At 39.6% G+C, this 23,280-nt stretch overlaps 1 protein-coding gene across 2 annotated transcripts in view; it reads right to left on the bottom strand.

Moving 5' to 3' along the window:
• Nucleotides 1–423: 423 nt before the first annotated feature.
• Nucleotides 424–23,280, bottom strand: part of LOC135517136 (neuropilin and tolloid-like protein 1) — a 212,091-nt gene continuing 189,234 nt past the window's right edge. The window contains exons 8-11 of one of the 2 annotated variants that reach the window (XM_064941171.1): nt 11,812–11,925; nt 7,617–8,238; nt 6,264–6,336; nt 424–1,365 (exon numbers count right to left, since the gene is read on the bottom strand). In XM_064941171.1, coding sequence (XP_064797243.1) covers nt 6,276–6,336; nt 7,617–8,238; nt 11,812–11,925 — 797 coding nt within the window. In that variant the 3' untranslated portion in view covers nt 424–1,365; nt 6,264–6,275. Of the gene's footprint in view, nt 1,366–5,008; nt 5,061–6,263; nt 6,337–7,616; nt 8,239–11,811; nt 11,926–23,280 lie in introns of those variants that run through there. The other variant, XM_064941172.1, reaches the window with a different exon arrangement.

Here is a 23,280-nt window from a genome sequence, read left to right as displayed (position 1 = left end):
CCGGAAGTTGTCATAATTACTGTGTAAGTTTATGGAAAGGAGTGAGAACCACGAGCATCCTAGGTTTTCTATTGAAGTCAAAGTTTCCAGAGGAGGATGGAAGCTAGCTGTCCTCTGGCTCCACCATGGTGTTCTCCTACAGAGTGCTGTTGAGGCTACTGTAGACCTTCATTGCAAAACAGTGTGTTTTAATCAATTATTTGGTGACGTGAATACATTTAGTGTAGTTTTATCAAAAAAAAAAAAATGTTTTTAAATGTTTGACAAAAAAAACGAAATAATTCACTGAGGAGGATGGTCCTCCCCTTCCTCCACTGGGTCCCACTTTACAACAAGATGTCACAAGTGTCAGCTTACATTGTTCATGGACAGGAACAAATTAATATCACTTTCCAATACAAACTCAACAAGACTCGATAAGATTTAGTATCAGTTTATTGAAAACATTCTGCCCAGCATTTCTTTAATGTGTTACCAAACAAAGTAGAGATCTCAGCAAACAGAGGGGTCTCAGACATATTCTGAAAGACATGAAATAAAATATTGATACTAATGCAAAGAAGGACTAAGGCTATTGGGCAATCAAGGGATTATGTAGTAGCCTAATAATTGAGCCCACTTGTCTTACTGTAGTCTCGTGTGCATAGACAATCCACAAATACAACCATTACCAATGTTTGGGTTCCTAGTAGGAAATCTGACTGTGAATTCTCAAAACCAATTTCATTACTTCCTGGTGAGACCTGTGGCTGCCATAGAAATTACCGATACATCCCAATGTCCCATTTCAGTCCTCAGAAAGCACCAACATGGAGACCCTTCCTGTCCAGTGGCTTGGAACACTATACAGTTTATACCCTTATGACATCACAACATTCTCTGGGGTTTGAAACTTCGTCCGGGGGAAAGAACTGGAGCCCTAATGGAGTGTAGGAAACATAACAGTGACACAGTGGGTTTGCAGATGGGATTTCAGTACCAAAATGGCGTCCTCACATGTTTGATGTTAAATACAAATAAACAAAAAAGATAAAAAGAACAGGTTCAGGTTCAGTCCAATGAACAATGTATATTTAAGGTATTTATGTATCTTTTAAAGTTTCAGTCCAGAATCTGAAAGTATCAGTTACGTGTCTCTGGCTTTACAATCTCAGCCATTTGATGAATACCAACAGGGCATATCACCGCTGTCATCAAAACAAGCCAACACATACACACAAAAAAAAACTTTTTTTTCCTTATCACAAACACTCAAAATGGTTTTTGTCGCTCAATGCACCAGTTCTCATGAGGGAGATTCATGTTACTTCAATAAATTGTCAAACTTGGCGAGATGCAGAAGAATGATGTAGCTTTCTGAAGTATCTGTAGAGATATAAAAACACTATTAGTCTACTCAGTCCACAGTTACTGCAACTCTATTCTCTCTCACTAGTTTGAGACAGCTTCAATTGGATACGTTTTTTAATAAGAACTAAGAATGTTAATCCGGAAAAAAAATAATATACTAAATGTCTTACAGTTCGACGTGATTTAACTTTACCTCTCTGTCGCCATCCTGAAGTTTCATTAGAACAGTTTACTGTGTGAATGAAATTAGACCCTATTGCAATAACACATTCCAACATAAAGTAGGCCTATCTTTTAGTAAGTTGCATACAGGGTTAAGATATGTACTGATATTTTGCTGTCTCTCTCTCTATCTGTGTGTGTGTGTGTGTGTGCGTGCGTGCGTGCGTGCGTGTGTGCATTTACATAGCATTTGATTTTCATTCTCTTCACTTTAAATGACAGTAATACAATAACAGCACAACAAGCTGTGTCAAAATGAAGTGACCACAAAACATCAACTGAACGTGTGAAAACACGCAAAGTGCATTACTGAAAGAACAAACACTAACATAAACAACAGCAAAGCAGAAAACTGAGCAAACATGTCTAATTAAATTAAACATTGATTTGTTGTTGGGATACTGAAGGTGTCAGCACAGTTGTAACGATGTAGTGTAGACAATGACATCATCCGTGTCATTGTCTACACTAACAACTTCCTGATAATTAAGCGAGAAAATATTTAGATTTAGTATAGTCCTGGTGTGGCTAAATGGTGTCCATTTTTGCGAGAGTGTGTGTGTTGGGGCACATTTGTGTGTGCATGTGCATGTGTGTTTGCAACTATTTGCATTTATATTTTGCAAATGTCACTCGCAACCAAATTAATTTCCTTTAATTTTGTTTTATAAAGAATCACATGACTTGATTGGACTTGGAATGATAAGCACTTGGAAAACACATGACGAAAATGATTAGATAAAACCTTAAAAGAAAAACGATTAAGCTTTATTGTTTATTTTCTTACAAAGCTTTGAAAACGCTCCTCTTTTAAAATACTCCAAGTAGAAAAGTCTGAGTACAAAGATGACAGGCTACTAAAAGACGGTGTGACAAATGAACTGAAATAGTTTTTTGTCAAATAATAAACCATTAAAAAAAATATATTTACATTCGACAGGAATCAAAATTTGAAAATTAAAATGTCAGAGGTTAGTTTTGCATTGGCATTTATTGGAAATGTAATTTAGTTTAATTAGCATGCAATCAATTAATACTAGCAATAATACTTTTGTGAATGGATTTCCTTTGTTTATGTTATAGTGAACTTATTTATAATTTATTTATAATTGCATGTATTGTATTAGTGGTTGACTTAACTTTCTATCTAGATGTTAACATTTTTTTTATTATCTTGATTTGGTTTATTCAAAACAGGCTACAGAACACTGGGGTTCCCAAGTGATCAACTAATTATTATGTTTCCAATAACACATTCCAACATAAAGTAGGCCTATCTTTTAGTAAGTTGCATACAGGGTTAAGATATGTACTGATATTTTGCTGTCTCTCTCTCTATCTGTGTGTGTGTGTGTGTGTGTGTGTGTGCGTGTGTGCATTTACATAGCATTTGATTTTCATTCTCTTCACTTTAAATGACAGTAATACAATAACAGCACAACAAGCTGTGTCAAAATGAAGTGACCACAAAACATCAACTGAACGTGTATAATTTATTTATAATTGCATGTATTGTATTAGTGGTTGACTTAACTTTCTAGATGTTAACATGTTTTTTTAATATATTGATTTGGCTTATTCAAAACAGGCTACAGAACACTGGGGTTCCCAAGTGATCAACTACTTATTACCTGTCAATAGTATTATCATGATAAACTTAGCACAAAAAAATGGATTCACCAAAATATTATTTATAATATGCTGTAAAAATCCTACAAAAATCGCATTTTCCTAAATATTAAACTGAGGAAGGTGTTCTGGTCACCATAGTCCTCGTTGCTGATGATACATTTGAGCAACAAAACGTGCTTCCCACAATGCATTCATCCAAAATGTTTAGTTGATAATAATGTACCTCCTTAAAGGGGAATGGAAACAGTATGATTTAGAACGCCATCTAACTGTAAATCTGATTTACTTCCTAAAGTGTTTCCATTCCCCTTTAATGGGCATTCAAATCTGACTTGACAATATAGGGTGAGAATAGTATCCTACTTATATTCAAGATCAATACTTTCTAGCAGGTCTATATTCAGGCAATTGTTTTCATCTCTCTAGCTACTTTGTTCCAGTTTGTTACATATGACATATTCTCTATTTCCATCAGTCCTTCATCACCATTATCACCACCACCATCATCACCATCATCTCCGCCACCACCACCACCATGATCATCACCACCATTACAACCACCACCGATCTTCACCACCACCATCATCATCATTGCCACCACCACCACCATCACCACCACCACCATCATCACCACCACCATCATCGCCACCACCACCACCACCACCACCACCATCATCATCACCACCACCATCATCGCCACCACCACTACCACCATCACCATCATTGCCACCACCACCACCATCATCACCACCACCACCACTACCACCATCACCATCATCGCCACCACCACCACCATCATCACCACCATCACCACCACCACCACCATCACCACCACCACCATCATCATCACCACCACCACCACCACCATCACCACCATCATCACCACCACCATCACCACCACCACCACCACCACCATCACCTCCATCATCATCACCACCACCATCATCATCACCATCACCACCACCATCACCACTACCACAATCATCACCATCACCACCACCACCATCGCCACCATCACCTCCACCAACATCATTGCCAACATCACCACCATCACCACCACCACCATCACCACCATCACCACCATCACCACCACCACCATCATCAACACCATCACCACCACCACCATCATCACCATCACCACCACCTTCACCAATATCACCATCAACAACATCATCGCCACCACCACCATCATCATCCCCACCACCATCACCACCAACATCATCGCCAACATCATCACCACCATCACCACTACCACCATCATCACCATCACCACCACCATCACCACCATCATCATCAACACCATCACCATCACCACTACCACCATCACCTCCACCACCATCATCATCAACACCATCACCTCCACCACCACCACCATCACCACTACCACCATCATCACCAACACCACCACCATCACCTCCACCACCACCACTATCACCACTACCACCATCATCACCAACATCACCTCCACCAACATCACCATCACCAACATCATCGCCACCAACATCATTGCCACCACCACCACCATCAACACCACCATCGCCACCACCATCATCATCACCACCATCGCCACCACCATCATCATCAACACCACCATCATCATCACCACCACCATCATCAACACCACCAACATCACCTCCACCACCACCACCATCACCACTACCACCATCATCACCAACACCACCACCATCACCTCTACCACCACCACTATCACCACTACCACCACCATCACCACCACCATCACCACCACCATCACCACCATCACCATCATCGCCATTATGCTGATGTGAATCTCCGGTCAGTATTTTCATATTTCAGCCCGTTGGTGCTGATCCAGAATTGCACTATTCTCAAGAAGTTTATATGATGGAAACAATGCAACATATATAGTAGAACGAAAGCTAACACACACAAACACATCACAGGACTCATTTCTCACACTGAATGATAGTTTAGGGTAACAGTTTATTTGAATGTTCCAGCATAATACTATCATGAGGGAGTCCGAGACGATATGTGATATGTCTCGGTGATATGTGATATGACAACCTTATCTAGGCATTATGACGGAACATTCACTTCAAATATTACCCGACTAAAGACATTCAATAATATGCTTTCAAATTAAGGTAACTTGAGAGAAAAAAAAAGAAGATATCCACACACTGCTCTTGATAGTATCACTGCTCTATATTAAGGTTTACGTATCGGCCTCAAGGCCTTCGTGAGTGTTTTTAATTTGCACCCTTATGTAGACATTGCTCCTATATAAGGGTGCAAATGTAAAAACACTCACAAAAGCCTTGGGGACGATACGTAAACCTTAATATAGAGCAGTGATACTATCAAGAGCAGTGTGTGGGTTTCTTCTTTTTCTCTCTCATGTTACTCAATGGTTACCATGCACCTGCAACAAAGATAGATACAGCACCGATGTGCAAGTGTCTTTTCGAACGTTAAGCTAGAACTGAAGACAACAGTAGACACAGATGCTGGAAAAAGCCATGTTCAGTATTTGATTCATTCAACAAGTCAAGAAAACAGGAGAATACATGAATATGTTGTAAATGTCTGAAAACATTAGAGTTGACTAACTTGTTTAGAATTAAAACTATGATTTTAGTATTGGTGTATGTACTCAAATACAGGTCAAAGGTTAGAAACATCCTTATTGTCCACAGGTTCAATGGAAGATGACTGGAAAAGTCCATGCTAGTAAATAATAACAGGATGATCAAGACGAGCCCTCGATAAGAAGAGGACACAAGTACGAGCTTCAAATAAACCACGCAAAAAAACAAAAAAACAAAAAAACTAGCAGCCAAATAAAAAAAAAAAAAACGCACAACAAAACCAAGATGGCCGCAAGCAGAGGGACCATCTTGATGATGATAATGAATCATACAAAAAACAAACTATATCCAGAACAACTTCACAAAAAACATGTAACAATCAAAGCTACAATGACTGAGAAACTGACTTACATGGTACAACTATGAACTACACAGCAACATACAATATGTTTATTGTTGTATAAGTGAGAGTGGGGGGGGGGGGCTTACCTTGACATTGTCTTAGACCCTAGTCGTGTTGTATTCTGATTCGTGTTTGCTCAAAGAGCCAATGAGGCAGAACCTGAAATGTCACCACTCTGTTGTTTAATATCAAACGTTTGCATAGAGATTATCATATATAAATGCATATATTTGCTACAAACAAAAAAAAGCAGAACATTTCATCAGAGTTTTGAGCTCTGGATGTCTTGAAATAGCTGTGCTGGGAATTGTACTGTAGTTAAACCAAGACATATTTATTTTTTTCTTTATTTAACTAGGCAAGTCAGTTAAGAACAAATTCTTATTTTCAATGACGGCCTACTGGGGAACAGTGGGTTAACTGCCTGTTCAGGGGCAGATCGACAGATTTGTACCTTGTCAGCTCGGGGGTTTGAACTTGCAACCTTCCGGTTACTAGTCCAACACTGTAACCACTATGGAGCCGCCCCGATATGTATACAGGTATACAGGTTGAATAGAGTGGAGCACACAAAGTGCATGCACAACAAAGGTACTGGAACTTGGAAGTTATTTTGGTGGTACAAGAAGTGTTCCTCCATTTATTCTTGGTAACATGTCATGTATCAAGCCATCAAGGTGCAGATACATGTATGTTAAAATATAATTTTAAATCATTTATAGAAAACAGGTTCATGCCAAAGTGAACTGTACCAACAACAAAAAAACACAAAAAAACATTATCACAGTTAACTTCTAACATTAACAAAGTTAATTATATTTTTATCTTTTGAGTTTATGAAATAAAGTTATTTGCATTCTAAATGGATGAATCAATAACCTCTTTATCAGTGCCAGGCACCAATACAAGCCCTTGTGTTGAGGGTCAGAGTAGACTGACAGACAGACTGATCTACATGTCCTCTGTAGAAAAAAGGCAACATGCACTAAATCAGTCACAGATCTAAATGCTTAGCAGGGACACTGGTCATATTTGTGGGCGTGGCCTGGAGCCACAGGAGCTACACAGATGGAGAAATCAATCAATATAAAGGCAGAGAGAGTGAGAAGGGGAGGAGTGGTAAAGAAACAGAGGGGCAGCTCTCACTACTAGCATAGCACTTTATGAATGCTAACAGAGTTGATGGGAAAAAGGAAGATCGAAGCAGAAAAGAAAGCTAACCCCCCCCCAAAAAAATAAATAAATGAACAGTAGAATGAAGGAAAGATGAAAAATAGAGGATTCAAAAAAATGCTTAAAAAAAGAAGAAAAATCAGTCACCCTCCACCATGACATCTTCTATCAGGATGTCTTCATTGATTGACAGATTGATTTATCATGGATTATCATGGATTATCATGGATTATCATGGATTATCATGGAAATCTATAGATACTGACCGCTGGACTGCCTTCTCGTGACGCGACAGTCGGTGGCTCGTCGTGGGAACCTCTTCCAGGTCGTCGTCGAGGTCACACCCATTGTCGGCCGCTTCCTGCGAGTAGCTGTGCTTCATCACTAGAATGCTTCGCCGGTTCCCTGTGGCAACGCTGGGCAGCAGCGGCCGTACCGACTGCGGTGGAAGGTCCGTGAGGAGGGCTGCGGCCTCGCGTGAGCTCAGGTTCCCGCGGCTTCCCCGCCCACTGAGTGACAGCTGGGACAGGTGGGCGGAACCCGGGTTGGAGGCGGATCCACAATGGTGGTCATGGATGCAGCGCGAGGACGAGCGGTGCAGCGCGTGGTAGTTCTCCAAGTCCTCGGCTAGATCCGCTATATCCGTCGAGGCGGCGGTGGCATGCGTGGTGCTGCGTAACGTGCAGAGCCCATAATGCTGCGGCTCAAAGACCTCCTGGAACATCGTGGGGTCAAAGTCCTCGCGCCGGAGGATGTACTTCTTCCTGGGTTGTTTGATCTGAACGATGACCGACACGATGAGGAGGATGAGGACGATGCAGCAGGTGACGCCGATGATGGTGCCGTTGGTGTTGTTCAGGTTGTCCAGGATGTTAGCTTTCCTCTTCTCTGTAGGGGGACAGAGGGAGAGGATGAGAAGGAAGGGATGAGGGGAGAGAAAGAGAGAAATAGAGAGATAGGTGGGAGGGAGACAGAGAGATACAGTGAGAAGATCAAATAGTAGAGGTCAGGAGACATGCTAATGTTTCTAATTTAGAGTTCAAGAGACATGCTAATGTTTCTAATTTAGAGTTCAAGAGACATGCTAATGTTTCTAATTTAGAGGTCAAGAGACATGCTAATGTTTCTAATTTAGAGATCAAGAGACATGCTAATGTTTCTAATTTAGAGGTCAAGAGACATGCTAATGTTTCTAATTTAGAGGTCAAGAGACATGCTAATGTTTCTAATTTAGAGGTCAAGAGACATGCTAATGTTTCTAATTTAGAGGTCAAGAGACATGCTAATGTTTCTAATTTAGAGGTCAAGAGACATGCTAATGTTTCTAATTTAGAGGTCAAGAGACATGCTAATGTTTCTAATTTAGAGGTCAAGAGACATGCTAATGTTTCTAATTTAGAGGTTGTGTACTTTGCTTTCATCTCCTCTTTGTAGATGTAGCCAAGTGGTAAAACACACTGCAGTTCTAGAATTATTCCACTGTGTGGCACTGCCCCTTTAAGAAATGACCAACTTACACCCACACAAGTCACGAAAACAGCACAAACGTTTCCTGCATAATCACACGCGCACGTGCACACACATCCCAGTAGACGGCTAGATCACAGTTAACAAGCAAATATGATTCCCAACACACAGAGGAAATAAACTACATGATAAAGATGAAGATGTTATTGATGAGCAGCAGCTGGGTGAAAGGGTCAGGAACAAACACCAAGATTAGACAGAGCAACAAACACCAGGGATAGACAGAGCAACAAACACCAGGGATAGACAGAGGAACAAACACCAGGGATAGACAGAGGAACAAACACCAGGGATAGACAGAGGAACAAACACCAGGGATAGACAGAGGAACAAACACCAGGGATAGACAGAGGAACAAACACCAGGGATAGACAGAGCAACAAACACCAGGATTAGACAGAGGAACAAACACCAGGATTAGACAGAGGAACAAACACCAGGGATAGACAGAGCAACAAACACCAGGGATAGACAGAGGAACAAACACCAGGGATAGACAGAGCAACAAACACCAGGGATAGACAGAGCAACAAACACCAGGGATAGACAGAGGAACAAACACCAGGGATAGACAGAGGAACAAACACCAGGGATAGACAGAGCAACAAACACCAGGATTAGACAGAGGAACAAACACCAGGATTAGACAGAGGAACAAACACCAGGGATAGACAGAGCAACAAACACCAGGGATAGACAGAGCAACAAACACCAGGGATAGACAGAGCAACAAACACCAGGGATAGATAGAGCAACAAACACCAGGGATAGACAGAGCAACAAACATGCAGTGAATGGAGAGGTTTGGCGGCTGCCTGGGTTCAAACTCTGGTCACCAGCATGGTTAGTGTGTAGCCCACAGAGCTGAAAGGAGCTTGGAGGAACAGTTCGCCCAGCCTTTGATGTGTACTACCAACCCACTAGAACCAGTGCTAGCCTCCTCCCTGTAGGAGTCAGTCAGGGGGAACACTACCAACTGATGTGGAGCCCAGACATAAAGAGCTGAGGATCATTGTATGGATCTAATTGGACAGCTGTAAGAACAGAGGGAGTCAGGAGAGATCAGGAGAGGGCGTTGAAAGGGAACATAGATCAGGAAATAAACTAAACGTACAATGGCCCCCGATCAACCCTGAGGAGCAACAGGACAGAGGGAAGGGGTTGTATGAATGATGGTGTAGATCTAAAAGGAGAAACGGAGAGAGTGTGGAGAACACCGAGGTAACAGAGAAGCACTGAAGATCAGGAAAAAGCTGAGAGTTCAGGAAATAAAATAAAAAGCAGTGGAATATCTTATAGACTTGATCTTCATTGAGGATAGAGGGGTATTGGCAGTGGGTCATGACATGGGATCAGTGGAACAGGATACATTGTTCAGGAAGTGTGCAGCAGAATCAGATACGGATTGAGAGGGAGAGAGGGAGAGAGGGAGAGAGGGGGAGAGGGGGAGAGAGATCAATGCACAGGGAATTGTGCTGAATGCTCCCGTGTAAAATACATACATTGGAACACTGAGCATTAGGAATGGATCAGGTGGGATAGAATTCTATTAGGAGAGTGTGAAGGAAACACTGTGGGAAGTGCATGGATTGAGAGGAACATAGATTGGATACAGGGAGGGGATACACAGTGGATTGGCTTGGATTGACTTGGGATTTAATGTGTTAAAATCAAGAGAGAGGGGAGAGGGAGACAATGAGCTGGGAGAGGGAGAGAGTGAGCTGGGAGAGGGAGAGAGTGAGCTGGGAGAGAGCTAGAAGAGGGAGAGAGTGAGCTGGGAGAGGGAGAGAGTGAGCTGGGAGAGAGCTAGAAGAGGGAGAGAGTGAGCTGGGAGAGGGAGAGAGAGCTAGAAGAGGGAGAGAGTGAGCTAGAAGAGAGAGTGAACTGGGAATGGGAGAGAGTGAGCTTAGAGAAGGAGAGATTGAGCTGGGCAAGGGAGAGAGTGAGCTAGGGGGAGAAAGTGAGCTAGGAGGGAGAGAGTGAGCTGGAAGAGGGCGAGAGTAAGCTGGAAGAGGGCGAGAGTGAGCTGGAAGAGGGCGAGAGTGAGCTGGAAGAGGGAGAGAGTGAGGGGGAGAGTGAGCTAGGAGAGCGAGAGAGTGAGCTGGAAGAGGGAGAGAGTGAGCTGGGAGAGGTAGAGAGTTAGCTGGGAGAGGGAGAGAGTGAGCTGGGAGAGGGAGAGAGTGAGCTGGGAGAGGGAGAGAGTGAGCTGGGAGAGGTAGAGAGTTAGCTGGGAGAGGTAGAGAGTTAGCTGGGAGAGGGGAGAGTTAGCTGGGAGAGGTAGAGAGTTAGCTGGGAGAGGGAGAGAGTTAGCTGGGAGAGGTAGAGAGTTAGCTGGGAGAGGGAGAGAGTTAGCTGGGAGAGGGAGAGAGTGAGCTGGGAGAGGGAGAGAGTGAGCTGGGAGAGGTAGAGAGTTAGCTGGGAGAGGTAGAGAGTTAGCTGGGAGAGGGAGAGAGTTAGCTGGGAGAGGTAGAGAGTTAGCTGGGAGAGGGAGAGAGTTAGCTGGGAGAGGTAGAGAGTTAGCTGGGAGAGGGAGAGAGTTAGCTGGGAGAGGGAGAGAGTGAGCTGGGAGAGGGAGAGAGTGAGCTGGGAGAGGGAGAGAGTGAGCTGGGAGAGGGAGAGAGTTAGCTGGAAGAGGGAGAGAGTGAGCTGGGAGAGGGAGAGAGTTAGCTGGAAGAGGGAGAGAGTTAGCTGGAAGAGGGAGAGAGTAAGCTGGAAGAGGGAGAGAGTGAGCTGGAAGAGGGAGAGAGTTAGCTGGAAGAGGGAGAGAGTGGTAGAGCCGATTTTGGATCAGTCAAGACACCAACCATAGTAAAGGGTTAAACACAGGTTTTGAAGCAGCTCCTGAATTGTATTGAATATAGCTATGATCCCCCTTATCTTCATGTAATGACATAAAAAATGCTAATAATATTGAGCCTGGGTTTGACCTCTCACCTTTGCAGTGGTTCTCGTCCCAGGGGTAGACACAGTTCTGAATACCGTTACACACCAGGGTGTTGTTGATACACATGTTACTGTGACAGAAGAAGGCACCCGGGTCGCATGGAGCTGTGACGACAGGAGAGAGAGCAACGTTAGAGAGATACATCATGTACTCATAGGAAACAGTTGCTTGCAGTGCCCAACAACTGTAGAGGGGAAAGGGGGGTACCTAGTCAGTTGAAACAGAGAGGTGCAGGGGGGGGGGCTGCGTCTTCGGTGCCAGAGGAACAGGGGAACAGCTCGGGATTCGATCCAGCAACCTTCCGGGTACTGGCCCAACGCTCTAACCACTAGGCTACCTCTTGTTTATTGGCCCTACGCTCTAACCACTAGGCTACCTGCTGGTTACTGGCACTGCGCTCTAACCACTAGGCTACCTGCTGGTTACTGGCCCAACGCTCTAACCACTATGCTACCTGCTGGTTACTGGCCCAACGCGCTAACCACAAGGCTACCTGCTGGTTACTGGCCCAACGCTCTAACCACTAGGCTACCTGCTCGTTACTGGCCCAAAGCTCTAACCACTAGGCTACCTGCTGGTTACTGGCCCAACGCTCTAACCACTAGGCTACCTGCTGGTTACTGGCCCAACGCTCTAACCACTAGGCTACCTGCTGGTTACTGGCCCAACGCTCTAACCACTAGGCTACCTGCTGGTTACTGGCCCAAAGCTCTAACCACTAGGCTACCTGCTGGTTACTGGCCCAACGCTCTAACCACTAGGCTACCTGCTGGTTACTGGCCCAACGCTCTAACCACTAGGCTACCTGCTGGTTACTGGCCCAACGCTCTAACCACAAGGCTACCTGCTGGTTACTGGCCCAACGCTCTAACCACTAGGCTGCCTGCTGGTTACTGGCCCAACACTCTAACCACTAGACTACCTGCTGGTTACTGGCCCAACGCTCTAACCACTAGGCTACCTGCTGGTTCCTGGCCCAACGCTCTAACCACTAGGCTACCTGCTGGTTACTGGCCCAACGCTCTAACCACTAGGCTGCCTGCTGGTTACTGGCCCAACGCTCTAACCACTAGGCTACCTGCTGGTTACTGGCCCAACGCTCTAACCACTAGGCTGCCTGCTGGTTACTGGCCCAACGCTCTAACCACTAGACTACCTGCCACCCTTTCCATTTTTGTAATCAATTATGTATTAGACATTTCCCCTTAATAATCACAAGTATAAAGCTACATAACTCAAATGGTTGATTGTGATTTTAATGAAAGGAGTGCATACTATTGCAGACCAAACATCCTTTTAACCGTGTCTGATCTGACACAAAATCAACCCCACCAGGAAGCACCAATCAGTCAACAACGTGAATCATTATCAGAGACAGACATGAACCTGTGTAATGACTCAGCTCTGAACCATCTGTTCTCCATGAATTTTCATCTTTCCTCCCTTTTCAGAAACCTGCTGAGACAAGGCCGTGCATAGTAATCTCTCTGGGAGTGCTCTTCATAAAGCTATCTATATAATTACATGTCAGACGAACACTAGAGTGCTCTTCATAAAGCTATCTATATAATTACATGTCAGACGAACACTAGAGTGCTCTTCATAAAGCTATCTATATAATTACATGTCAGACGAACACTAGAGTGCTCTTCATAAAGCTATCTATATAATTACATGTCAGACGAACACTAGAGTGCTCTTCATAAAGCTATCTATATAATTACATGTCAGACGAACACTAGAGTGCTCTTCATAAAGCTATCTATATAATTACATGTCAGACGAACACTAGAGTGCTCTTCATAAAGCTATCTATATAATTACATGTCAGACTATATAATTAACACTAGAGTGCTCTTCATAAAGCTATCTATATAATTACATGTCAGACGAACACTAGAGTGCTCTTCATAAAGCTATCTATATAATTACATGTCAGACGAACACTAGAGTGCTCTTCATAAAGCTATCTATATAATTACATGTCAGACGAACACTAGAGTGCTCTTCATAAAGCTATCTATATAATTACATGTCAGACGAACACTAGAGTGCTCTTCATAAAGCTATCTATATAATTACATGTCAGACGAACACTAGAGTGCTCTTCATAAAGCTATCTATATAATTACATGTCAGACGAACACTAGAGTGCTCTTCATAAAGCTATCTATATAATTACATGTCAGACGAACACTAGAGTGCTCTTCATAAAGCTATCTATATAATGACATGTCAGACGAACACTAGAGTGCTCTTCATAAAGCTATCTATATAATTACATGTCAGACGAACACTAGAGTGCTCTTCATAAAGCTATCTATATAATGACATGTCAGACGAACACTAGAGTGCTCTTCATAAAGCTATCTATATAATTACATGTCAGACGAACACTAGAGTGCTCTTCATAAAGCTATCTATATAATGACATGTCAGACGAACACTAGAGTGCTCTTCATAAAGCTATCTATATAATTACATGTCAGACGAACACTAGAGTGCTCTTCATAAAGCTATCTATATAATGACATGTCAGACGAACACTAGAGTGCTCTTCATAAAGCTATCTATATAATTACATGTCAGACGAACACTAGAGTGCTCTTCATAAAGCTATCTATATAATGACATGTCAGACGAACACTAGAGTGCTCTTCATAAAGCTATCTATATAATGACATGTCAGACGAACACTAGAGTGCTCTTCATAAAGCTATCTATATAATGACATGTCAGACGAACACTAGAGTGCTCTTCATAAAGCTATCTATATAATGACATGTCAGACGAACACTAGAGTGCTCTTCATAAAGCTATCTATATAATGACATGTCAGACGAACACTAGAGTGCTCTTCATAAAGCTATCTATATAATTACATGTCAGACGAACACTAGAGTGCTCTTCATAAAGCTATCTATATAATTACATGTCAGACGAACACTAGAGTGCTCTTCATAAAGCTATCTATATAATTACATGTCAGACGAACACTAGAGTGCTCTTCATAAAGCTATCTATATAATACATGTCAGACGAACACTAGAGTGCTCTTCATAAAGCTATCTATATAATGACATGTCAGACGAACACTAGAGTGCTCTTCATAAAGCTATCTATATAATGACATGTCAGACGAACACTAGAGTGCTCTTCATAAAGCTATCTATATAATGACATGTCAGACGAACACTAGAGTGCTCTTCATAAAGCTATCTATATAATGACATGTCAGACGAACACTAGAGTGCTCTTCATAAAGCTATCTATATAATGACATGTCAGACGAACACTAGAGTGCTCTTCATAAAGCTATCTATATAATTACATGTCAGAGTGCTCTTCATAAAACACTAGAGTGAGTGCTCTTCATAAAGCTATCTATATAATTACATGTCAGACGAACACTAGAGTGCTCTTCATAAAGCTATCTATATAATTACATGTCAGACGAACACTAGAGTGCTCTTCATAAAGCTATCTATATAATTGACATGTCAGACGAACACTAGAGTGCTCTTCATAAAGCTATCTATATAATTACATGTCAGACGAACACTAGAGTGCTCTTCATAAAGCTATCTATATAATTACATGTCAGACGAACACTAGAGTGCTCTTCATAAAGCTATCTATATAATTACATGTCAGACGAACACTAGAGTGCTCTTCATAAAGCTATCTATATAATGACATGTCAGACGAACACTAGAGTGCTCTTCATAAAGCTATCTATATAATGACATGTCAGACGAACACTAGAGTGCTCTTCATAAAGCTATCTATATAATTACATGTCAGACGAACACTAGAGTGCTCTTCATAAAGCTATCTATATAATTACATGTCAGACGAACACTAGAGTGCTCTTCATAAAGCTATCTATATAATGACATGTCAGACGAACACTAGAGTGCTCTTCATAAAGCTATCTATATAATGACATGTCAGACGAACACTAGAGTGCTCTTCATAAAGCTATCTATATAATTACATGTCAGACGAACACTAGAGTGCTCTTCATAAAGCTATCTATATAAACATGTCTACGAACACTAGAGTGCTCTTCATAAATATCTATATAATTACATGTCAGACGAACACTAGAGTGCTCTTCATAAAGCTATCTATATAATGACATGTCAGACGAACACTAGAGTGCTCTTCATAAAGCTATCTATATAATTACATGTCAGACGAACACTAGAGTGCTCTTCATAAAGCTATCTATATAATTGACATGTCAGACGAACACTAGAGTGCTCTTCATAAAGCTATCTATATAATTACATGTCAGACGAACACTAGAGTGCTCTTCATAAAGCTATCTATATAATTACATGTCAGACGAACACTAGAGTGCTCTTCATAAAGCTATCTATATAATTACATGTCAGACGAACACTAGAGTGCTCTTCATAAAGCTATCTATATAATTACATGTCAGACGAACACTAGAGTGCTCTTCATAAAGCTATCTATATAATTACATGTCAGACGAACACTAGAGTGCTCTTCATAAAGCTATCTATATAATTACATGTCAGACGAACACTAGAGTGCTCTTCATAAAGCTATCTATATAATTACATGTCAGACGAACACTAGAGTGCTCTTCATAAAGCTATCTATATAATTACATGTCAGACGAACACTAGAGTGCTCTTCATAAAGCTATCTATATAATTACATGTCAGACGAACACTAGAGTGCTCTTCATAAAGCTATCTATATAATTACATGTCAGACGAACACTAGAGTGCTCTTCATAAAGCTATCTATATAATTACATGTCAGACATAAAGCTATCTATATAATTACATGTCACTAGAGTGCTCTTCATAAAGCTATCTATATAATTACATGTCAGACGAACACTAGAGTGCTCTTCATAAAGCTATCTATATAATTATAATAAAGCTATCTATATAATTACATGTCAGACGAACACTAGAGTGCTCTTCATAAAGCTATCTATATAATTACATGTCAGACGAACACTAGAGTGCTCTTCATAAAGCTATCTATATAATTACATGTCAGAACACTAGAGTGCTCTTCATAAAGCTATCTATATAATTACATGTAGAACACTAGAGTGCTCTTCATAAAGCTATCTATATAATTACATGTCAGACGAACACTAGAGTGCTCTTCATAAAGCTATCTATATAATGACATGTCAGACGAACACTAGAGTGCTCTTCATAAAGCTATCTATAATAATTAGACATGTCATGTCACGAACACTAGAGTGCTCTTCATAAAGCTATCTATATAATTACATGTCAGACGAACACTAGAGTGCTCTTCATAAAGCTATCTATATAATTACATGTCAGACGAACACTAGAGTGCTCTTCATAAAGCTATCTATATAATTACATGTCAGACGAACACTAGAGTGCTCTTCATAAAGCTATCTATATAATTACATGTCAGACGAACACTAGAGTGCTCTTCATAAAGCTATCTATATAATTACATGTCAGACGAACACTAGAGTGCTCTTCATAAAGCTATCTATATAATTACATGTCAGACGAACACTAGAGTGCTCTTCATAAAGCTATCTATATAATTACATGTGAACACTAGAGTGCTCTTCATAAAGCTATCTATATAATTACATGTCAGACGAACACTAGAGTGCTCTTCATAAAGCTATCTATATAATTACATGTCAGACGAACACTAGAGTGCTCTTCATAAAGCTATCTATATAATGACATGTCAGACGAACACTAGAGTGCTCTTCATAAAGCTATCTATATAATTACATGTCAGACGAACACTAGAGTGCTCTTCATAAAGCTATCTATATAATTACATGTCAGACGAACACTAGAGTGCTCTTCATAAAGCTATCTATATAATTACATGTCAGACGAACACTAGAGTGCTCTTCATAAAGCTATCTATATAATTGACATGTCAGAGAACACTAGAGTGCTCTTCATAAAGCTATCTATATAATTACATGTCAGACGAACACTAGAGTGCTCTTCATAAAGCTATCTATATAATTACATGTCAGACGAACACTAGAGTGCTCTTCATAAAGCTATCTATATAATTACATGTCAGACGAACACTAGAGTGCTCTTCATAAAGCTATCTATATAATTACATGTCAGACGAACACTAGAGTGCTCTTCATAAAGCTATCTATATAATTACATGTCAGACGAACACTAGAGTGCTCTTCATAAAGCTATCTATATAATTACATGTCAGACGAACACTAGAGTGCTCTTCATAAAGCTATCTATATAATTACATGTCAGACGAACACTAGAGTGCTCTTCATAAAGCTATCTATATAATTACATGTCAGACGAACACTAGAGTGTCATAAAGCTATCTATATAATGACATGTCAGACGAACACTAGAGCTCTTCATAAAGCTATATAATTACATGTCAGACGAACACTAGAGTGCTCTTCATAAAGCTATCTATATAATTACATGTCAGACGAACACTAGAGTGCTCTTCATAAAGCTATCTATATAATTACATGTCAGACGAACACTAGAGTGCTCTTCATAAAGCTATCTATCTAGAGTGCTCTTCATATCTATATAATACATGTCAGACGAACACTAGAGTGCTCTTCATAAAGCTATCTATATAATTACATGTCAGACGAACACTAGAGTGCTCTTCATAAAGCTATCTATATAATTACATGTCAGACGAACACTAGAGTGCTCTTCATAAAGCTATCTATATAATTACATGTCAGACGAACACTAGAGTGCTCTTCATAAAGCTATCTATATAATTACATGTCAGACGAACACTAGAGTGCTCTTCATAAAGCTATCTATATAATACATGTCAAGAACACTAGAGTGCTCTTCATAAAGCTATCTATATAATTACATGTCAGACGAACACTAGAGTGCTCTTCATAAAGCTATCTATATAATTACATGTCAGACGAACACTAGAGTGCTCTTCATAAAGCTATCTATATAATGACATGTCAGACGAACACTAGAGTGCTCTTCATAAAGCTATCTATATAATGACAAAGAACACTAGATCTTCATAAATAATGACATGTCAGACGAACACTAGAGTGCTCTTCATAAAGCTATCTATATAATGACATGTCAGACGAACACTAGAGTGCTCTTCATAAAGCTATCTATATAATGACATGTCAGACGAACACTAGAGTGCTCTTCATAAAGCTATCTATATAATGACATGTCAGACGAACACTAGAGTGCTCTTCATAAAGCTATCTATATAATTACATGTCAGACGAACACTAGAGTGCTCTTCATAAAGCTATCTATATAATACATGTCAAGAACACTAGAGTGCTCTTCATAATATCTATATAATACATGTCAGACGAACACTAGAGTGCTCTTCATAAAGCTATCTATATAATTACATGTCAGACGAACACTAGAGTGCTCTTCATAAAGCTATCTATATAATTACATGTCAGACGAACACTAGAGTGCTCTTCATAAAGCTATCTATATAATGACATGTCAGACGAACACTAGAGTGCTCTTCATAAAGCTATCTATATAATGACATGTCAGACGAACACTAGAGTGCTCTTCATAAAGCTATCTATATAATGACATGTCAGTCAGACGAACACTAGAGTGCTCTTCATAAAGCTATCTATATAATTACATGTCAGACGAACACTAGAGTGCTCTTCATAAAGCTATCTATATAATTACATGTCAGACGAACACTAGAGTGCTCTTCATAAAGCTATCTATATAATGACATGTCAGACGAACACTAGAGTGCTCTTCATAAAGCTATCTATATAATTACATGTCAGACGAACACTAGAGTGCTCTTCATAAAGCTATCTATATAATGACATGTCAGACGAACACTAGAGTGCTCTTCATAAAGCTATCTATATAATTACATGTCAGACGAACACTAGAGTGCTCTTCATAAAGCTATCTATATAATTACATGTCAGACGAACACTAGAGTGCTCTTCATAAAGCTATCTAATATAATGAACACATGTCATAAAGACTATATAATGAATGTCACGAACACTAGAGTGCTCTTCATAAAGCTATCTATATAATTACATGTCAGACGAACACTAGAGTGCTCTTCATAAAGCTATCTATATAATTACATGTCAGACGAACACTAGAGTGCTCTTCATAAAGCTATCTATATAATTACATGTCAGACGAACACTAGAGTGCTCTTCATAAAGCTATCTATATAATTACATGTCAGACGAACACTAGAGTGCTCTTCATAAAGCTATCTATATAATTACATGTCAGACGAACACTAGAGTGCTCTTCATAAAGCTATCTATATAATGAGCTATCTATATAATTACATGTCAGACGAACACTAGAGTGCTCTTCATAAAGCTATCTATATAATTACATGTCAGACGAACACTAGAGTGCTCTTCATAAAGCTATCTATATAATTACATGTCAGACGAACACTAGAGTGCTCTTCATAAAGCTATCTATATAATTACATGTCAGACGAACACTAGAGTGCTCTTCATAAAGCTATCTATATAATTACATGTCAGACGAACACTAGAGTGCTCTTCATAAAGCTATCTATATAATTACATGTCAGACGAACACTAGAGTGCTCTTCATAAAGCTATCTATATAATTACATGTCAGACGAACACTAGAGTGCTCTTCATAAAGCTATCTATATAATTACATGTCAGACGAACACTAGAGTGCTCTTCATAAAGCTATCTATATAATTACATGTCAGACGAACACTAGAGTGCTCTTCATAAAGCTATCTATATAATTACATGTCAGACGAACACTAGAGTGCTCTTCATAAAGCTATCTATATAATCATAAAGCTATCTATATAATTACATGTCAGACGAACACTAGAGTGCTCTTCATAAAGCTATCTATATAATTACATGTCAGACGAACACTAGAGTGCTCTTCATAAAGCTATCTATATAATTACATGTCAGACGAACACTAGAGTGCTCTTCATAAAGCTATCTATATAATTACATGTCAGACGAACACTAGAGTGCTCTTCATAAAGCTATCTATATAATTACATGTCAGACGAACACTAGAGTGCTCTTCATAAAGCTATCTATATAATTACATGTCAGACGAACACTAGAGTGCTCTTCATAAAGCTATCTATATAATTACATGTCAGACGAACACTAGAGTGCTCTTCATAAAGCTATCTATATAATTACATGTCAGACGAACACTAGAGTGCTCTTCATAAAGCTATCTATATAATTACATGTCAGACGAACACTAGAGTGCTCTTCATAAAGCTATCTATATAATTACATGTCAGACGAACACTAGAGTGCTCTTCATAAAGCTATCTATATAATTACATGTCAGACGAACACTAGAGTGCTCTTCATAAAGCTATCTATATAATTACATGTCAGACGAACACTAGAGTGCTCTTCATAAAGCTATCTATATAATTACATGTCAGACGAACACTAGAGTGCTCTTCATAAAGCTATCTATATAATTACATGTCAGACGAACACTAGAGTGCTCTTCATAAAGCTATCTATATAATTACATGTCAGACGAACACTAGAGTGCTCTTCATAAAGCTATCTATATAATTACATGTCAGACGAACACTAGAGTGCTCTTCATAAAGCTATCTATATAATTACATGTCAGACGAACACTAGAGTGCTCTTCATAAAGCTATCTATATAATTACATGTCAGACGAACACTAGAGTGCTCTTCATAAAGCTATCTATATAATTACATGTCAGACGAACACTAGAGTGCTCTTCATAAAGCTATCTATATAATAAAGAACACTAGAGTGCTCTTCATAATATCTATATAATTACATGTCAGACGAACACTAGAGTGCTCTTCATAAAGCTATCTATATAATTACATGTCAGACGAACACTAGAGTGCTCTTCATAAAGCTATCTATATAATTACATGTCAGACGAACACTAGAGTGCTCTTCATAAAGCTATCTATATAATTACATGTCAGACGAACACTAGAGTGCTCTTCATAAAGCTATCTATATAATACATGTCAGACGAACACTAGAGTGCTCTTCATAAAGCTATCTATATAATTACATGTCAGACGAACACTAGAGTGCTCTTCATAAAGCTATCTATATAATTACATGTCAGACGAACACTAGAGTGCTCTTCATAAAGCTATCTATATAATTACATGTCAGACGAACACTAGAGTGCTCTTCATAAAGCTATCTATATAATGACATGTCAGACGAACACTAGAGTGCTCTTCATAAAGCTATCTATATAATTACATGTCAGACGAACACTAGAGTGCTCTTCATAAAGCTATCTATATAATTACATGTCAGACGAACACTAGAGTGCTCTTCATAAAGCTATCTATATAATTACATGTCAGACGAACACTAGAGTGCTCTTCATAAAGCTATCTATATAATTACATGTCAGACGAACACTAGAGTGCTCTTCATAAAGCTATCTATATAATTACATGTCAGACGAACACTAGAGTGCTCTTCATAAAGCTATCTATATAATTACATGTCAGACGAACACTAGAGTGCTCTTCATAAAGCTATCTATATAATTACATGTCAGACGAACACTAGAGTGCTCTTCATAAAGCTATCTATATAATTACATGTCAGACGAACACTAGAGTGCTCTTCATAAAGCTATCTATATAATTACATGTCAGACGAACACTAGAGTGCTCTTCATAAAGCTATCTATATAATTACATGTCAGACGAACACTAGAGTGCTCTTCATAAAGCTATCTATATAATGACATGTCAGAACACTAGAGTGCTCTTCATAAAGCTATCTATATAATTACATGTCAGACGAACACTAGAGTGCTCTTCATAAAGCTATCTATATAATTACATGTCAGACGAACACTAGAGTGCTCTTCATAAAGCTATCTATATAATTACATGTCAGACGAACACTAGAGTGCTCTTCATAAAGCTATCTATATAATTACATGTCAGACGAACACTAGAGTGCTCTTCATAAAGCTATCTATATAATTACATGTCAGACTAACACTAGAGTGCTCTTCATAAAGCTATCTATATAATTACATGTCAGACTAGAGTGCTCTTCATAAACACTAGAGTGCTCTTCATAAAGCTATCTATATAATTACATGTCAGACGAACACTAGAGTGCTCTTCATAAAGCTATCTATATAATTACAAGCTATCATAAAGCTATCTATATAATTACATGTCAGACGAACACTAGAGTGCTCTTCTCTATCTATAAAGCATGTACACTAGAGTGCTCTTCATAAAGCTATCTATATTACATGTCAGACGAACACTAGAGTGCTCTTCATAAAGCTATCTATATAATTACATGTCAGACGAACACTAGAGTGCTCTTCATAAAGCTATCTATATAATTACATGTCAGACGAACACTAGA

Source organism: Oncorhynchus masou, chromosome 28, assembly GCF_036934945.1.
Source record: "Oncorhynchus masou masou isolate Uvic2021 chromosome 28, UVic_Omas_1.1, whole genome shotgun sequence".
Lineage (NCBI taxonomy): Eukaryota > Metazoa > Chordata > Actinopteri > Salmoniformes > Salmonidae > Oncorhynchus > Oncorhynchus masou.
This window is presented reverse-complemented; position numbering and strand designations above follow the sequence as displayed.